The sequence below is a fragment of the Vicugna pacos genome, chromosome 7, assembly GCF_048564905.1.
Source record: "Vicugna pacos chromosome 7, VicPac4, whole genome shotgun sequence".
NCBI classification, from domain to species: domain Eukaryota; kingdom Metazoa; phylum Chordata; class Mammalia; order Artiodactyla; family Camelidae; genus Vicugna; species Vicugna pacos.
The window spans coordinates 10,806,936-10,823,611 of record NC_132993.1 but is presented as its reverse complement, the minus strand read 5'-3'; the positions used below and the strand labels follow the sequence as shown (position 1 = coordinate 10,823,611).

Here is a 16,676-nt window from a genome sequence, read left to right as displayed (position 1 = left end):
CTGAAACATGCTGTACACCAGAAACTGACACATTGTAAACTGACTATACTTCAATTAAAAAAAAACTATTTCAGGAAGTTCCACGATAGAGGAAATCAGCTGGATGAAGAAAAAGGACCTTAGTACTGTGGTCAAATTTTACAGAGGAATGACCTGTCTCATCGTGCACGCTGAGTTGAATTAGAAGAAACTTTATAAATTATAAATATACAGAGTTCAAGTAAAGGGGAACCAAGTAGTCATGACTGTAACAACCAAAATTAGGAGGAGATGTGAGAGAAAATGCATTTAAGCTGTGAATTAATAAATGAGGCAAGTGAGAAGAAAACATGAATTTCTGAGCCTGGACAACAAGAAGAATGGGGATACCATTTATTAGGAGGGAGGAATTCAGGAATAGGAGCCAGTTTATGGAGCACACGTCAGGGGAGGATAAATGAGTTCAGTTTGGGGCAACCCCAGTGAGAACTAAACAGTTGAAATGCTGAGTTATAAGATTCCCACATAATCTAAAATTTTACCTTTAGTTTCCTGAGGTCAATACCGCATCTCATTCTTGCTTTCTACCCAAAGGGTAGCACGTACAGGTGATCAGTCAGTGATGGTGGACGGGGAGGTGGTGGATACCTGACAGAAGGATGGCAGTTGCAGGCTGGGAGCCTTGTGAATGAAGACACAGCTGAAGTGAAGACCCACACAGCTCCACTAGGGGGCAGACTAATTCCTCCCTATTCTGCAGAAACTCAGCTTCCTATGTTGGGGTGGAGGGGGGAGCATGGTAGGAAGGAAGTACACAGTGGTGAGGAAAGACAAACCTGAATCTGGCTTCTTAGTGCCTTTTCTCAAGGAAGAAGAGCGGCTACCACCTAAAGATGCGGACTCTCCTGCTGCTTCTCCTGGGGCTAGGTATGGCCTTACCCATGGGGACGGTTGGAGTTAATGCTAAACTGCTGAGAAGAGAAGTCGAGGGTCTGAGGACACGAGTCAGAGGATGGGGGGAGATGTTGGATTGGAGGATCCCCACAGAACGACAGCTGGCAGAACAGAAACAAATGGAGGCAGTGGTACAGAGTTCTTTGGGAGCCACGGTGATACTGGAGCAAATAGTAAAAGACCTTCCTGCCTAGGGACAAGCTTGTCTCAGCCCTCGTGGGTTTCTCTGTCTCTCTGGAACTAGGCTCTGTGTTCGGTGCTCTCGTCTCTCAAAAGCCAAGGAGGGCCATCTGCCAGCGCGGGGTCTCCGTCACAATCGATTGTGAGGTCAGCGGCGAACTCATCTCCATGTACTGGTACCGTCAGCGTCCAGGACAGAGCTTGAGCCTGATGGCAACTGCGAATCAGGGCTCCCAGGCCACTTATGAAAGTGGATTTGCCAAGGAGAAGTTTCCCATCAGCCGCCCAAGCCTGAACTTCTCAGTTCTGACTGTGAGCAGTGTGAGCCCCGAAGACAGCAGCTCTTACTTCTGCAGCGCTGACACAGTGCTGGGCCCAGATCACAGATCTGAGCAAGAACCCCGGCTCCCTCCTGCCGGCTCCCACCCAGCTGGGCCTGACAACCCTGGGAGGCTGGTGGAGGCAGGAAACCACAGCTCTCAGGCAGATGCAGCCGCCTGTGTGTTGGTGGGTGGGTATGAGTGTGAACAAGTAGGCTGGGGACGGGGAGAGGGTCTGGAGGACTGCCTGGGGGGCTCCAGCCACAGAGAAGAAGAGTGGCTCCTGGAGGATGAGGACAAAATTTCTTCCAAAGAGTATTTGCAAATACTCAGTAAACACAATCAGATACAGTTTGCCTTGAAGTGGCAGAGTCCCAAATGCCATTTAACTATTTCGTCTCAAGGCTACACTTAGCCCGTTCTCCATCAGCATGGTTCACGAGGCCCGTAGTCATCTTGCTACCATACTGGCCCATCACATGGATGGCCTTACGCTGATTGTTCTTGGTGAATAGAAATTATAAAGCAGTCTAGCTCCTGGGGATGTCAAATGCATGCCAGACCAACGGAAATCTGCAAAACTTCAGGGGCCTGCCACCTTGGTGTGCTTTTGAGTGGTTTGCAGATGTGGGACATGTTGGAGTGTCCTCGAAAGGGACAGGTAAGCTGCTGCATCTTACATCATCTGCCGTGGAGGAAGAGGTGCAATGCTTACTGGATGCTCTAGACATTGATGCTAACATCTGGTACTTCCGGGTGTGCTGCTCTGGTCCATTTACTGTCTAATCTGTATGGCTGGGCCCATGCAAGAGACAATTCTGTAGCAGAGCAAGGCTGTGCTGAGAACAGCCCAGCCACCTGGACCGCAGGCCAGGCCGGCTCAGGTGTTCTTGACGAGCCCGTGGCAGATAGGGATGCTCTGCAGGGCCCTCGGCTTTCCCAAAAAAGAGAATCACAAGGCGGATGCAAGCAGTTTTGGCGGAAACTCATACGACCTGCCAACAACTGTTCTTTCTTTAAAAACCTGCCCCCGGCTCTGTACTAAATGCCTTATCACAGCGTTCACAACTAGCTGTTATCTGATCTGAAAAACTGTAAATTCGGACACACACTGATTTTTCTGATATGACGTGGAAAACATATCATTAAGACAAGACCCATGCATAGGTTGAAAAAGGCACGATTTGATGGCAGGAGCAAATTCCAGCTTCATGGTGCACATTCCTATTCCACCGCTCTCCCCTCCCCCAGCCGTGCCGCTTTACCTTCAACCCACACTCAGGTTTTCGTGGGAAATCCCCTATTTTCAGCTGAAAAACCCACAGGCATGTTGTCTGCATAGGTTGCACTTTACTCTGCAGTCAGCATTACAGCGATCACGTTTCTTTACAGAGGAAGATCTTTGCAAGGGCCAGAACTTCAGTCCGTGAATCTGGTGGTCCACGTTTCAAGGGAGAGATGGCCCGAAACGTAGCTCTAGCCTTTGATCAGCTTTCGTTCCCCGTATCGTCTAGACTCTATCCACTCACATTTTCCCTCTTTCTGCTTCTCTGTGCTGCCTGAGGGATACATTCTTTAGATCCTCTGTCCCATCAACTAATTCACACCTGAGCTGCAATAAGCTGTATCACTTTTCAATTGACTTTTTAATGTAAATTATATTTTCATTCCGAGAAAATCTACTTGGGACTTTTATAAATGTGAGCAGTCATTTTTGGAGCTTCCTGCTCCTCGTGTATTTTTCAGTTATTTTATTTCTTTAAAAATATCGAACTTCTACTTGGAATTTTTCTCTGTTAATGCCGACTTCTGATGACTTTATGCATCTGGTTTTCTTGTGGTTTCTGCTGCCTCTCACTCGGGGTGGCTTATTTCCTTGTGCATTATGTAATTTGATATTATCGATTCACCTTTGTGTTTTCCCTAATTCCTGGAGTATAGCTGGGTTTTCTAGGAAATATTTATTTTTTGCCTCTGTCAAACAATTAGGGGGACAACAGACCTCATATTTTATTTTATAATTCTCAGCGTCCATCTTCTTGGCAGTACAGTGTCTACGCCAAACCCCAAAGAGCTGACTACCTAGTGGTCATGAATATTCAGATCAAACTCTTTAATCCTCCACCCAAAGCCAAGACCAAGAGAAATAATTGTCCTTGTTTACTGCCTGTTTGGTTATATTTTTAGTTTACTCCCCTAATTTGTTTCAGCCACTATGGAAAACAGTATGGAAATTCCATCAAAAAAAAACTAAAACTGGAGTTATTGTTATCCAGCTATCTCTCTCCTGGGCATATATCCACAGGAATTCAAAAAGATTCATGCACCCCAATGTTCCTAGCAGCACTATTTACAATAGCTAAGTCATGGAAGCAACCTAAATGTCCATCAACAGATGACTGGATAAAGAAGTTGTGACATACATACATATACACACACACACGCACACACACACACACAGTGGAATACTACTCAGCCATAAAAAAGAATGAAATAATGCCATTTACAGCAATATAGATGGACCTAGAGATTATCATACCAAGTGAGGTAATCAGACAAAGACAAGTATCATATGATATCACTTATCTGTGGAATCAAAAAAATGACACAATTGAACTTATTTATAAAACAGAAGCAGGCTCATAGACATAGAAAACAAACTTATGGTTACCAAAGGGGAAAGGTGGAGGGTGTAAATTAGAAGTTTGGGATTAACAGATACTAACTACTACACATAAAATAGATAAGCAACAAGATCCTACTGTACAGCACAGGGAACTATATTCAGTATCTTGTAATAACCTATAATGGAAAAGAATCTGAAAAAGAATATATATATATATATATATATATATATATATATATATATATATATATATATACACATGTATACATGTATAACTGAATCACTATGCTGTACACCTGAAACTAACACAACATTGTAAATCAACTATACTTCAATTTAAAAAACCTGTGGTTGAATGTGTCTCTTTATTTCTATTACAGACTCAGCATTGAATAATGAAAGGCACCCTCACCCCACCTTCACAGGGCTGGTATCTTCTTAATCAGTTCTCAGCTCAAATACCGTCTCCCCACAAACAGTGTTCCTGACCTTCTTACCTAATATGGCACTTGTGGACCCAGCCTCCAGTCACTCACATCTATTATCTCTTTATCCTAACACCCAATCACTACTCTGATATAAAGATATAGTTGATCCTTAACAAGGTGCGGCTTAGGGACCAAACTTGTGCACAGTTGAAAATCCACTTGTGACTTTAAATAGTCAGCCCTCTGTATCTGAAGTTCCACATTGGTGGATTGAATCAACCCCAGATAGTGTAATATTATAGTATTTATTGGGAAAAAGAAATCTGTGTATAAGTAGACTCACACAGCTCGAATCCCATGTTGTTCAAGGGTCAACTGTATATACATAATATGTATTTTTAAATGTACTGTCTGCCTCTCCCATACCTCCTTACGTGTGTGGACACGCACACACATAAATGCCATGAAAGCAAAGACTATTGGTATCTTCCCCATTGCTGTTTCCATGTAGCTTAGAAAAACTGCAGGACCATCACCGGAATTCAGTAAATATTCAGTGTTACGGACTGACCTGTGTTCCCCTAAAAGTCATATGTTTCAGTCCTTTAGAAAGTAACTGTATTTGCAGATAGGGTCTTTAAAGAGATATTTAAGCTGAAATGAGGCCATGACAATGGACTTAATCCAGTCTGGCTGGTGCTCTCATCAGAAGAGATGAGGGCGTACAGGGAGAGACACCCAGGATGTGCGTACAGAGGAAAGGCCACGTGGGGACGCAGGGAGACAGAGGCCGTCTGCAAGCCAAGGAGCGAGGCCTCAGGAGAACCAACCCTGCTGACGCTGTCAAGGAAAGTAATCAATAAACAATCTGTAATAGGAATAGAAAGGAGTTGTACTGAGCCAAATGGAGAACTACAGCCCAGCAGAGAGCTTTTCAAATAACTGAGGAACTGCTCTGGAGAAGCGTGGCTTTCAGCACAGTTTTATGTCTTGTCAGAACAAAGAACATTGAACAAGTCAGCGAAACATTCCTTCAAAGTTTAAAAAAAAAAAAAAAGACCAGCACATACACAGAGAGTCAGTATGGCCTTGGCATCTGAAACAAGAGTCTTACCAGCAAAGAAGGACCAGTGCTGGTCTCCTAGGAAGGGATGCATTTAATTTTTATTTTTAACATGGACATTCTTTACTTCTGATCGATGTGTCTTGTTCTATAATAATTAAAGCAGATGTACAATGTATGGTTGATAGGCCACAAATAGGCCGTTCTGAAATATGCTACCTAAGTAGCATAAAATTCAAGTTAATTCAGGTAGGAGCCAGAATGACTTTCCTCAGTATGTGAAAATTTCTTTTATCAACACCTTGATCGTGGACTTCGAGTTCCCAGAACTGTGAGCAAATAGGTTTCTGTTGTTCAAGACACCTGGTCTGCGGGGTTTTGTTAAGGCAGTCTGAGCAAATAATACATTGAGTAAATAAATATGATTCAGAAGAAAAGAGAAGAGTTGGCTAAGCAATAATGACTTCCCTGGAGAAAAACTCTACAAAAGCATTTGAGTTTAGACGACGTAAGCCCGTTAAAAAATGAACCAGATTGTTCTAACGGGAGGGGGAGCAGAGGCTTTTCCTTTCTATTTGAGTAGAAAGGTGTCCCAGTAACATGGGCGGCTCCATCGGCGGCCCCACCCCCAGACTGGAAAAGGGCACAGGTGTGATGGGTTCTAGAGAGGCAAACGCAATGGCCCTGAACTTGGGTGGTCCTCAGGTGGAACCGCGTGGGCGCCTGTGTGGACTGAGCACTCAGTCCCGGGCCTTGGGAGCCTTCAGGAGATCCTCCTGGACAGGTTGGCCTGTAGGAAGTGGACTGACCATTGGCTGCATCCCAAGTGGACAACACAGTCTAGGGTTTCTGTAAACCCAAAAGAGTGGAGGGAGCTCAGTTGACTAGACTTATCACTGAACTTGGCTTGTGGGGCTCAATCCGCATCCAATATGATTTAGAAAAAGAAATGCATGTCATCTGTTAAGCCCTGAGCATCACGGGACAAGTCGTGGCTGCCAGAATGTATACGGGCTTCCTCTGCTCACTCTTCAGCGACACTGAAGTCACTTAAGAAGCCCAGGGACCAGATAAGGAGGGACTGGAACGTGAGCCGAAAGACCATTACGTTACAGGAACCAATCTATCTTCAGATAAAAACCTTTCATTGCTAGACCCTCCCCTAGTCACCCCTCTATATCAGCCTGAAGAACAGCTACAGTACACAAATGCACGGCCCCCAGGCATAAAACTCGCCCATCTTCCTTGCTTCGAGGTGGGGAGCAGGAGGGGGCTGGGGAGGAGGAGCGGGCTTCTCCATTTAGCCAGCCAGCCCTGACCAGTCTGCGCCTCCAGCCTCTGCCTCACCCTTCAATTTTTCCTTATCGCACAGAGCACCCCTTCACTGTTCAGACTCAGTGATTCCCAGGCAGAGATATTCAAGGAAATAGCTCTTATTGGAGAAGGAGAAATTGCACAATGAAGAAAACACGCAGTTCAGAAAAAATTAGTGGAGGTGGGGAGGATCTGGGAGTTTTGAGAAAAGATAGCCCAGAATTTGATAATCTGGTTGGAGGTGGTAAAGGACACCGGGTGCCAGGGAGGAGGTGACTCAGAGCTGAGAAATACCTGTGCTGGGGGGATAAGGGGGCTTGGGGAGGCAAGTGTTTTTTTTTTTTTTTAAAGAAACCAGGGATTTGGAATCTGACAAAAGTCTACTTTTCAGATGAGTGGGAGGTTGGAAAGACTCCAGCATGTGTGACAACACGATGGGAAATGAACTTATCTTCAACAGAGAAAGGTTCTGGTGTCATTTATGTGTTCCTTAGCGGGGTGACCATGGAGAAGTCACTTAACCTCTTAGCTTAGATTTTTCATCAGTACAAAGAGGAGGAAATGCTACCTGCTGCCCACCTCATGAGGCTGAGGATCAACATTCGTTCTGTGGTAGAGCATGCAGGCTCGGGCGTCGGGGGACCGCGCTTCAATCCCATCGCCACAACCTGCTGGCTGTATGGCCTTGAAAATTTACTTCACTCTACAAACCTCATCTTTCCATCTATGAAACAGTCAACCCATAGGTGGTTGTGATAATAAAGGGAAGAAAAAGTCCGTGAAGGACTCACAACAATTGGTGTAGTAAGCACACAGAAACTATGCACTATTATCCTGATTCAAAGGCAGTGGCTTGATACACCAAGCACTAAATATGAACTAGGATGATTGTGCCAAGAGCTGCACTGACTTATCCAAACTGAATCTGCGCAAAGGTGGACCTGATCCATTCTACACATCTGAGCCTAGAGTATGAGGTAATGGCTTCCACCTACGTTTCTCTCCTCTGCCTGTATGGCGATCCCTGCTACTTTGACAGAAACTCCCATCACACCGTGTTGTGGGTGAGCTGGCTTACTCTAATGAGGAGAACAAAATGTGAGGAGGTTAGTCTATAGGCTTCAGACCCAGCAAAGCCCCCAAACTTGGGAGTTCCCTTTTAGACAGAGTCAGAGCCGCAAGGACCAATCCAAAAACTTTCTCCCTTTTCCCAAGATAATTTCTTATCTTCTACCAAAGATCACCCCCCACCCCAGACCTGTCCAGGGCATGCTGGCATGCAGAGGAAGGGTCTCTATCTAACAGCAGGACTTCCTATAAAGACGCCATAATGGGGGGACAAAACAAAATAGCATATTTGATATTTCAGAAAAAGTCCCCATTATGGAGACTTCACAACCTAGCTCAGCTACCTGTGGCCACAGAGAGGTGTGTCATCCTTTAGACATGTCCTGGAGGGACCCATGACAGTGGCAAGGTAAGGCTGTGAAGCCAGGTGCCAGGTGGAAGATTAATTCACTCTTCTACTTCCCTCCAGGAGACAAGCATCAGCGGGGGTCAGGAAGTAGTTTGTCCTCCGGCTTGACCCCTTAGCTGCCATCTGCAGTGATTCCCACGCCTCACAATGCTCTCCCAGGCCTTCCTGGAGCCTTGAGGCCAGCTCTACTGGCCTTATAGATCTGTATTCTCGGGTGAGACACAAGCTTTCTTATTCTCAGTCTCATCCTCTGTAAATGGAACTAATGTTGTTCTGCACACCTTGCTGTCAAAACATTTATGATCAGTGAGACTTAAAACTCCACACAAATGGGCATCAGCTTCCCATCGCTGTCAGCAGGTATGAAAGCTCTTCCATGTAAGAGCTGCCAAGAATCTAGCAGCATCCCCACCTAGACAGGAGCCCAGCAGGGAACAGAGGGTGCGCAGAGGGAGAGGGCAGAGCTCTGAGCCGTGGGTGGGTGTCCTGGTGTGGAGAAGCTGGCTTCCAGCAGCACCAGGCACTGGGCCAGGAGACACCCCGTGGTCCCTCTCAAGCCGTGAGCCCCACCCTCACCTCCCTCTAGTTCTATTTCCTCCATCCCCCCAGCCTACCTCCTGTCTCACCACCAGACTTCCGAGCTTTTCTCACTGTGTTCACCATCTCCAGAACGTCCACTCATTGTTACCTTTCCAAGAAAAGTGGGAGCTCTGCCCACTCCTGCCGGTCACGAACCCTGTGCTCAGAGGAGCTGAGAAGTCTCCTCACAGGCAGCCTCCTCCACCTGGTTCACATCGTTAGATTCAAGCACAGGCTCCAGTTCCATCTCTTGCCCTTCTGGCCAGGTTGTGTCTCAATAAGTTACAGAGAGAGCTGTGTCTTAATGGCCATGGAAGTTTGCAAATTGAGATTGTTTCTGGGAAGATTCACTATGTACTGAGCTTAGCAAAATAGTCCCACTGCATCTAAAATGGAAAATTCCAGAATTCCCCCACCTTCAACTTTGTTATCAATCACCTAATACTCGACCTTTATAACTGAATGCCAGTCTCTCTACCTACGGCTGATTCTCTGATCAGGACCCCAATTTACCATTGTCCAAACCTTTCCTAATTTCTGATCTGGAGCTTAAAATTCCAGCTCCGGCTGCCAGCTTCTAGCAGGTGGGGGCAATTTCCCTCACCCTGAATACAGTTTCCTAGCACAACCACGAGGCTGCTTAAAGAGAACCCACAGCAGCATGAGCGGTGAGAAAGACCAGTGTCTTCATAGTGAGGAAGAGGGGGAACATGGTACTGGTCCTCTGTCCCCACAAATGTATCAGGTAAACACCTACTTAACCCTTGGCCCCTCCTCCTTCCAAACAGTCCTCGTCCACAAGGCTCGGTAGGAAGGAGAGCCAGCTGAAAGGCCAGACTCCCAAGAAGCTCTGCCTCTCCCATCTCATCACGTCTTGATGTTGGGATCCTGGTTCCCCAAGGCTTTGGATTTGACCTTCCTCCCCAGCGGTTTAGACTTGAGAAAGGTCTTCCCGCTTACAGCTATGGCTTAGTCAGGACCTCCTTCCTCTCTTGGGACTCCAGGATACTGGGAAGCCAAGTGTGCTCCCAGTAGCAGCCTTTTCTTAAAGTAAGTTAATCTCTATGAGGTCAGAGGATTCCTAGGGGCCCAGATCATTCTCCCTCCTCCTAACCGTCACCTCCTCTGCTTCAGAAGGCCCAACTGTGATGTGCAGGGTCTTGGCTTCCCCTGTTTCCCTCACCCCAGAATCCTCCTGGGCTCAGCTGTTCTTCCTCTCTGTCCTCAGAAGTAAGGTTCCTTATCTCCACAGGTCCTGAGTCCACAGAGCGGCCAAACGTAGCAGAACTGATGCAAGACGCCAGGGAAGGGAAAGCTGCAGGTGTGTTTGTCCTGGGAGGAGCGGTGGCCCTCCACCCTCACCTACACCCTTCGCCCTCTCCTTGGGAGGTATAAAGGCTCCCCGTCACCCACTCAATTAGACTTCTGCCACCATGAATCCACTCCTGATCCTTGCCTTCGTTGGAGCAGCTGGTGAGGTTCATGCTTGGTCCAGGCCCCCTCTCCTGGCGGAGATACACACCCCATCGTTCCTGCTGCCTCTCCGGTCTACCTGTGCTCTGATCATCTATCTTCCCTGTCCAGCACCTTCCTTCTCACTCTTGGGCTCTCTTGAAGCCTCGCTTCTCTCCCCTTCTGCCCAACTCCACTTCCATCCCCAACATCCATCCATTTCCCTTTGGGACTTTTTCGAAAGAGGCTAGAAAGGGAGACTAGGTAGAGATGGTCTGTGATGTGAGCTAGTACTTGTGGCTTGGCTGTAGCTGCTCCTAACCTTGGATGCACCCGGGGAGACTGGAAGTCTCTTGCTGGAGTCCTGGTAACTGGCCTGGGACGTGGCCTGCATATTGAATTTTTAATCTTCCCAGGTGATTTTAAGATTCCCAGGTGTCCAGCCACCGTTGCAAATCACTGTGCTCTTGGCCAATAACAGTATCTACCCTTGCCGTGTGTGATGGGTGCCTGGCCTCACTGTGGAGATTGGAGCTGTGGGAGAAGCTGGGTGCAGCCAGGGCCACTCAGGAGCTTGCTCTGGTTAGACCAGCCCACCTTCACAGCCTGGGGCTGAAAGTGCAGTGGGGAGGAGACTGGCGATGAGTAAGAGAGACTTTGTGCACAGCACAGGAATCCTGCCAAATAGCACAGGGAGCTATATTCAATGCCTTGTAGTGGCCTACGACAAAATGAATACGAAAAGGAATATACATATATGTATAAATAAATCACTAGAAAAAGCACAAAAATCAGAACAGTATTCGAGTATTAGATTGTTCATAATGTTCATTCTCAACTATATTAAAACATAAAAGGAGATCTGTGGTTTCAGATTTATTCATCTCAGAAATATTAACATCTATAATATGCTATTATTCATTTATCAGTAAGGAATGATCCAAAGTAATTCTGAATAGTTTAAGGAATTATTTCAAATACTGTTCTTTTAAAAGGAATCAGTGACTTGTGGTTAGTTTTCTGGAGTAAGCTAGAACATGACTCTTTTAACGAGAATTATGAAAAAGAGAGAGACAGAAGCCTTCCCCGTGAGACCCCATCACACTGAGAGCACTGTGAGGGGGTTTCTTTGCCCTGGTGCCGCCTCTGGAGGTCTGGGCCTGCGTCCCCGCGGGGTCCCTACCTCCGCGCCCTGCGGACACGCGGAGCGGCTGGGGGAGCCACCTCCCGCGATGCGCACCGGGGACGCCCCCTTGTGGCCTCCCTCTCGTCGCTGTGCTTGGTCGGGAATCCTGATCAGCGTGGTCCAGCCGCGGGGCTCCGAGCTGCACCCTCCCACCTCCGGCTGAGCCGCCTTCTCCCTTCTGTCTCCACTCAAGTTGCTGTCCCCACTGACGACGATGACAAGATCGTCGGGGGCTACACCTGTGCGGAGAATTCCGTCCCCTACCAGGTGTCCCTGAACTCCGGCTACCACTTCTGCGGGGGCACCCTCATCAGCGACCAGTGGGTGGTGTCCGCTGCTCACTGCTACAAGTCGTAAGTGCTGGGCCCCTGCCGGCCAGGCCCACCGCCAGGGGCCCTCTCTGAGAGCCCGGTCCGTCCAGGCGGCTGCTGAGTTTGGTACAAAGATGGGGAAGAAGTGGGAGCTGCAAGTGAAGAGGGGCACACCCTAAATAGATAGATCAAACAGCAAGGGGCTGCCGGTCACAAAAACCGCGAGGGACTATTCTTGGGGTGGAAATGTCCCCATGGGAAAAGCAGAAAGGGACCTCACACAAGTCACCTTTCCCAGTTGGCTCCACGTCAAAACCAGCTAAGAAATGTTCGAAAAATACGGATGCCCAGTTCCTACTGAACTTAGAATTTTTAGGAAGAGGGCTTGAATATCAGTGAGTTTTTAACGCTCTCTGCCTCTGGCAACTCTACTCTACAGGCAGAGCTGAGAATCACTGGCTGGACCAAGGGTTCTCAGACCTGAGTGTGCATCAAAATCACCTGGAAGGCCTGTTAAAATACAGCTCTCTGGGTCCCACCCTCAGAGTTTCTCATTCAGCAGGCGCAGGGCAGGAACCGGGAGAGGGGATGTCTGACAGGTTCCCAGGTGAGGCTGATGCTGCAGATGCTGGCGCAGCACTGGGCACAGCACTGGGCAGATCACACGGGATGGTGGTGCTCACCGGAGCAAGAAGGGGGTCAAAGTCACTGCGTGTGGTTAGCAAGGTTACAGAGGAAGAAGGACGCCTGGGGAACTTGAAGTGGCTCGTTTCTCATGCCCGCAGCACTGACTGCCTGAGGGATTATGGGAAAGGTGGCTGGAGAAGGGGATGGAGGAGCAACCCCAACCAGAGACCCCTTCACCTGGTCCTTGCTCCACCCCCACCCACTGTGAAGCATGGAGGTTGTCAGTCTCACACCTGCACTGACCCACCGCCCTTCTGCCCTGTGACATTCCCACACCCCCACCCCTGAGCAGGGAGTACCCTGGGAGGAGATGTCGGGTTGTGGAGAACAGGACTTCTCTGTGTTTCCCCTTCTCCCCCCAAACCCACAGCCGCATCGAGGTGAGGCTGGGAGAAAACAACATCGATGTCGTGGAGGGCACTGAGCAGTTCATCAGTGCGGCCAAGGTCATCCAGCACCCCAGTTACAACAGCTGGACCCTGGACAATGACATCCTGCTGATCAAGCTCTCGTCGCCTGCAGTCCTCAGTACCCGCATATCCACCTTAGCTCTGCCCACCGCCTGCGCGGCCGCGGGCACCCAGTGCCTCATCTCTGGCTGGGGCAACACCCTGAGCTCTGGCGGTGAGTGGGCCCCACACGACTTCAGCCTCCTACCTAGCCACGTTGCCCAGAATCCAGCAGCCCCTGAGCTTGGACCACTTTGCTTCCGGTCTGCAAATTCACATCAAGCGCCTACTACACCCAGGACTCTGTGCTGGGTACCAGAGAGATGCAAGGTGTAGAGAGCTGACCCCTAGAATCAAAAGACAAGACCAGTGTAGGCCTTGCTATTATTACCTCTAGGGGAGGGGTTGGCAGAGAGCTTCCCTGGGAGCTGAAACCCGCTGCTGGCCCTTCCATGGGGCGCCTCTCCTGGCTGCCCCCAGCTTCAGCCCTGAAGTACCATCTCCAGTCCTGGCCTGACCCCCATTTTCCTTTCTTTGATCTCTTCCTGATCCTCAAAGTCAACTACCCTGAGCTGCTGCAGTGCCTGGACGCCCCCCTGCTGAGCCAGGCCGAGTGTGAGGCTTCGTACCCGGGACAGATCACCGACAACATGGTCTGCGCTGGCTTCCTGGAGGGAGGCAAGGATTCCTGCCAGGTGACTTGACCCTGTCACGCTGAGACCCTGCCCAGACACCACGCAGCCCCCCCTGGGAGCGGGCTTGCACGCTCCTGTTCAGTGGTCCCGTGGAGAAGCGAGGGCGGCTAGCATGGGTGGCATCTCATCAGTGAGAAGGATGTGGAGCCACAGAGCTGACAGAAACCGGGTTTTTTAAGGTTCAGACTGCACACGCCTCTGGTCTGTCTTTCCTCTCTCTTTATAAAGCTTGTCCCACCTTTCCCTCCCAGGGTGACTCTGGTGGCCCTGTGGCCTGCAACGGACAGCTCCAGGGTATCGTCTCCTGGGGCTACGGCTGTGCCCAGAAGAACAAGCCTGGGGTCTACACCAAGGTCTGCAACTATGTGGACTGGATTGAGGAGACCATCGTGGCCAACAGCTAAACCCTATCCCTCTGCCATCGTTATGCTAATAAAGTGACTCTGCTCCCATTGCTCGGGTCTGCATCTGCTCCCTCCAGCCCCCTTACTCTGGGGAACATCCTCCCATCCGAGGCCAGACAGGGTCCACCCCCATCTCTAGCTGCGACTGTGGTCCATCAGCCTGTGGTCCATCAGCCTGTGGTCCATCAGCCCCGCTACTCAACGTCTCTCCAGCTCCTCCCCTGCCCTCGGCACTTCCTGAGGGGCTCTGGTCTTACCCGCCCCTTCACCCTCTTCAGAAAAGTCTTTGACTCCTTCTGCTCCTGACCCTCATCCCCACACCCCTGCCCTGGCCCTGCTGACCCTCTGGCCTCAGTGAGGAATCCTCCTTCCCTCCCACACTTTCCCCTATCACACGTCTGCTCATGCTGCTGGTGTACATGGATGTGTCTGCCTTGGCCTTCAGCCATGAGCTTCCTGGGGAAGAAATCTGGTCTTGCTCAACCTGGTGTATCTACTGATCAAACCACAGTTGGGGCAGAGTAGGCCACCAGTGATCGAACAAATGGAGTATGAGCTAGGCCTGGAGGGAAATGTACGGAAGGAAGAAAGAGCCTTCCAGGAGGACGGTCCTCCAAGGGTGGCCCTTGGACCAGCGGCACCAGCATCACCTGGGAATTTAGGAGAAATGCAAATTCTTGGGCCCCACACCAGACCCACTGAGCCAGAATCTCTAAGACGGAACCCAGGAACTTGCATTTTAACAAGACTTCCAAGTCATTCTGAAGTCAAAGTGACAGCCCTAGACCGGGACCCTCTGTGAAACTGACAGTAATATCATCTTTACTCCCTGCAGGCACCATGATAAAGCTTTACGTGTATTCTCTTATTTATTTCTCACAACAACTCCGGACGGTAGGTGTGATTCTATTTATCATCATCATCATCATCATCCTTCCCATTTTACAGATAGGAGACTGGAGTTTTAAAAGGTTCAGTAACTTGTCCAAGGTCCAAGCAGGCTGGTTGGGAGCCCCACAGCCTGGCTATGGTGGTGGGGCTGGGGCTGGGGGGTCTAGCAGATGCCGGGTCTACCAGAGCCTGGGAACTGAAGTGGCGGCGCCTGGGCACTGGTTCCAGCCCTTTCTTTTATCCCACACCCCTTTGAGGACCCTTTTAGCCTCTTCAACTTTCAATTTCATCTGGGGAAATTAGAAGACAAATTCGGGGTTAAAATGTCTGTTAACGTACTTGAAAGTTTTCAAAATGACACATAGATATTAGTTGTGTGTCTCCTCCCTACATCCCGACACACGCCTTGAGAAAGGCACGGGCGCCATCCACATTCCTCTCGCCCCCTCAAGCGGCCGCGCTGAGATTGCAGCCGCTTAGGTCTAACAAAAAATGAGGAAAGTCTGCTCCCTGCTGTCCAAGAGGATGAATGACCCCGCTGGGTCCCTGCCTATCCGGTGGAAACTCCTTCTACAGGGAAAAATAAACAAACCTTCACGTACACTCAGGCATCTGAGAGTATGACAGAGTAGTGGCAAAGCTGGGACAAACCCCAGCAGGGTTAAAAGTAGTGGAACCGAGACAGGGAAGTATTATTCTTTGTAAGGCCAGTCGGGATGAGGGTCCCCAGCTAGCTGGTCAAAGGAAACCACTTAAGGAGTAAATTACTGGCAGGTGAAAAGTGTGCATAAATAAGATGGGAAAATCATGGAGCAAGATCAAAGTGAGTCACCGCATTGATGAGAGTGGTCCTCATTTTGGAAGAGAAGCAAGGAAATGGTCTTGCCACTTTCCAACTGATAAAAGCGATCAATGAACTTTTGTTCAGGCTATGGTAGAGCACTGTGAGACCTGTCACCATGCCTGTGTTAAATAGACTGTAGCCCCTTTTCCTGTAAATACTGCGAGCCCTGTGGTTGCAGCCAGCTCGTAGCACCACCAGATAGCACCCTGCTCTTCTTAGCACCCGACACCTGCCCTTCTCCTCCTGGGGATAAGAGGTGGGTCCCCTGGTGCTGAAGTAGAAATACCCAGGGTAATTCTCTGCTAATTGTTTATTTACATGTAAATTAATAAACCCAACCCTAGAGATTTTTAACTCAAAATATCCTGGGGACTACTCAGAAGTATGTATTATTCACAAGCTCCCTAGTTGATCGGAGACTCAGTATGCAAATTCAGGACCATAAAACAACTGCTTGCATAAACGCATCTTCTCTGGAAAAAAAGAATAACTTTGTCAATAAAACATGTAGGGGTTTTTTTCAGTAGCAGATTTCAAAATTACTTAAAGCAGTGCTTTATTGTTATTTTTCTTTTAAAATTTTATTCAGTTTAATTTTAAATAGATAATAAAGCCGCACGGTTCAAAAATCAAAACACGATAAAGTTGATACTGAGAAATGTTCATTTGACTTACACTCTGCTTCTGCCTCCTCCACTCATTCTTAACAGGTAATCTCTTTTATCCATCTCTTTGTAACCTTCCACTGTTTATGTAGCATCAAGCAAACAAAAGTATAATTCTTCTTTTTCCCCTTTGTTAGACAAAGGTAGCAGGTACAGGAACATTATTTTATAG

The 16,676-nt window shown here is 48.6% G+C and overlaps 2 protein-coding genes across 2 annotated transcripts in view; both read left to right on the top strand.

Moving 5' to 3' along the window:
* The first annotated feature begins 852 nt into the window (after positions 1 to 852).
* Positions 853 to 16,676, top strand: part of LOC102544497 (M1-specific T cell receptor beta chain-like) — a 32,824-nt gene continuing 17,000 nt past the window's right edge. The window contains exons 1-2 of the mRNA XM_072965346.1: positions 853 to 906; positions 1,178 to 1,489. Coding sequence (XP_072821447.1) covers positions 873 to 906; positions 1,178 to 1,489 — 346 coding nt within the window. The 5' untranslated portion in view covers positions 853 to 872. The remainder of the gene's footprint in view (positions 907 to 1,177; positions 1,490 to 16,676) is intronic.
* LOC102532039 (anionic trypsin) lies at positions 10,354 to 14,149 on the top strand. The gene is made up of 5 exons (XM_006210049.3): positions 10,354 to 10,393; positions 11,752 to 11,911; positions 12,927 to 13,180; positions 13,564 to 13,700; positions 13,952 to 14,149. The coding sequence occupies exons 1-5, from the start codon at positions 10,354 to 10,356 to the stop codon at positions 14,102 to 14,104; spliced, it is 744 nt and encodes a 247-aa protein (XP_006210111.1). The 3' UTR covers positions 14,105 to 14,149.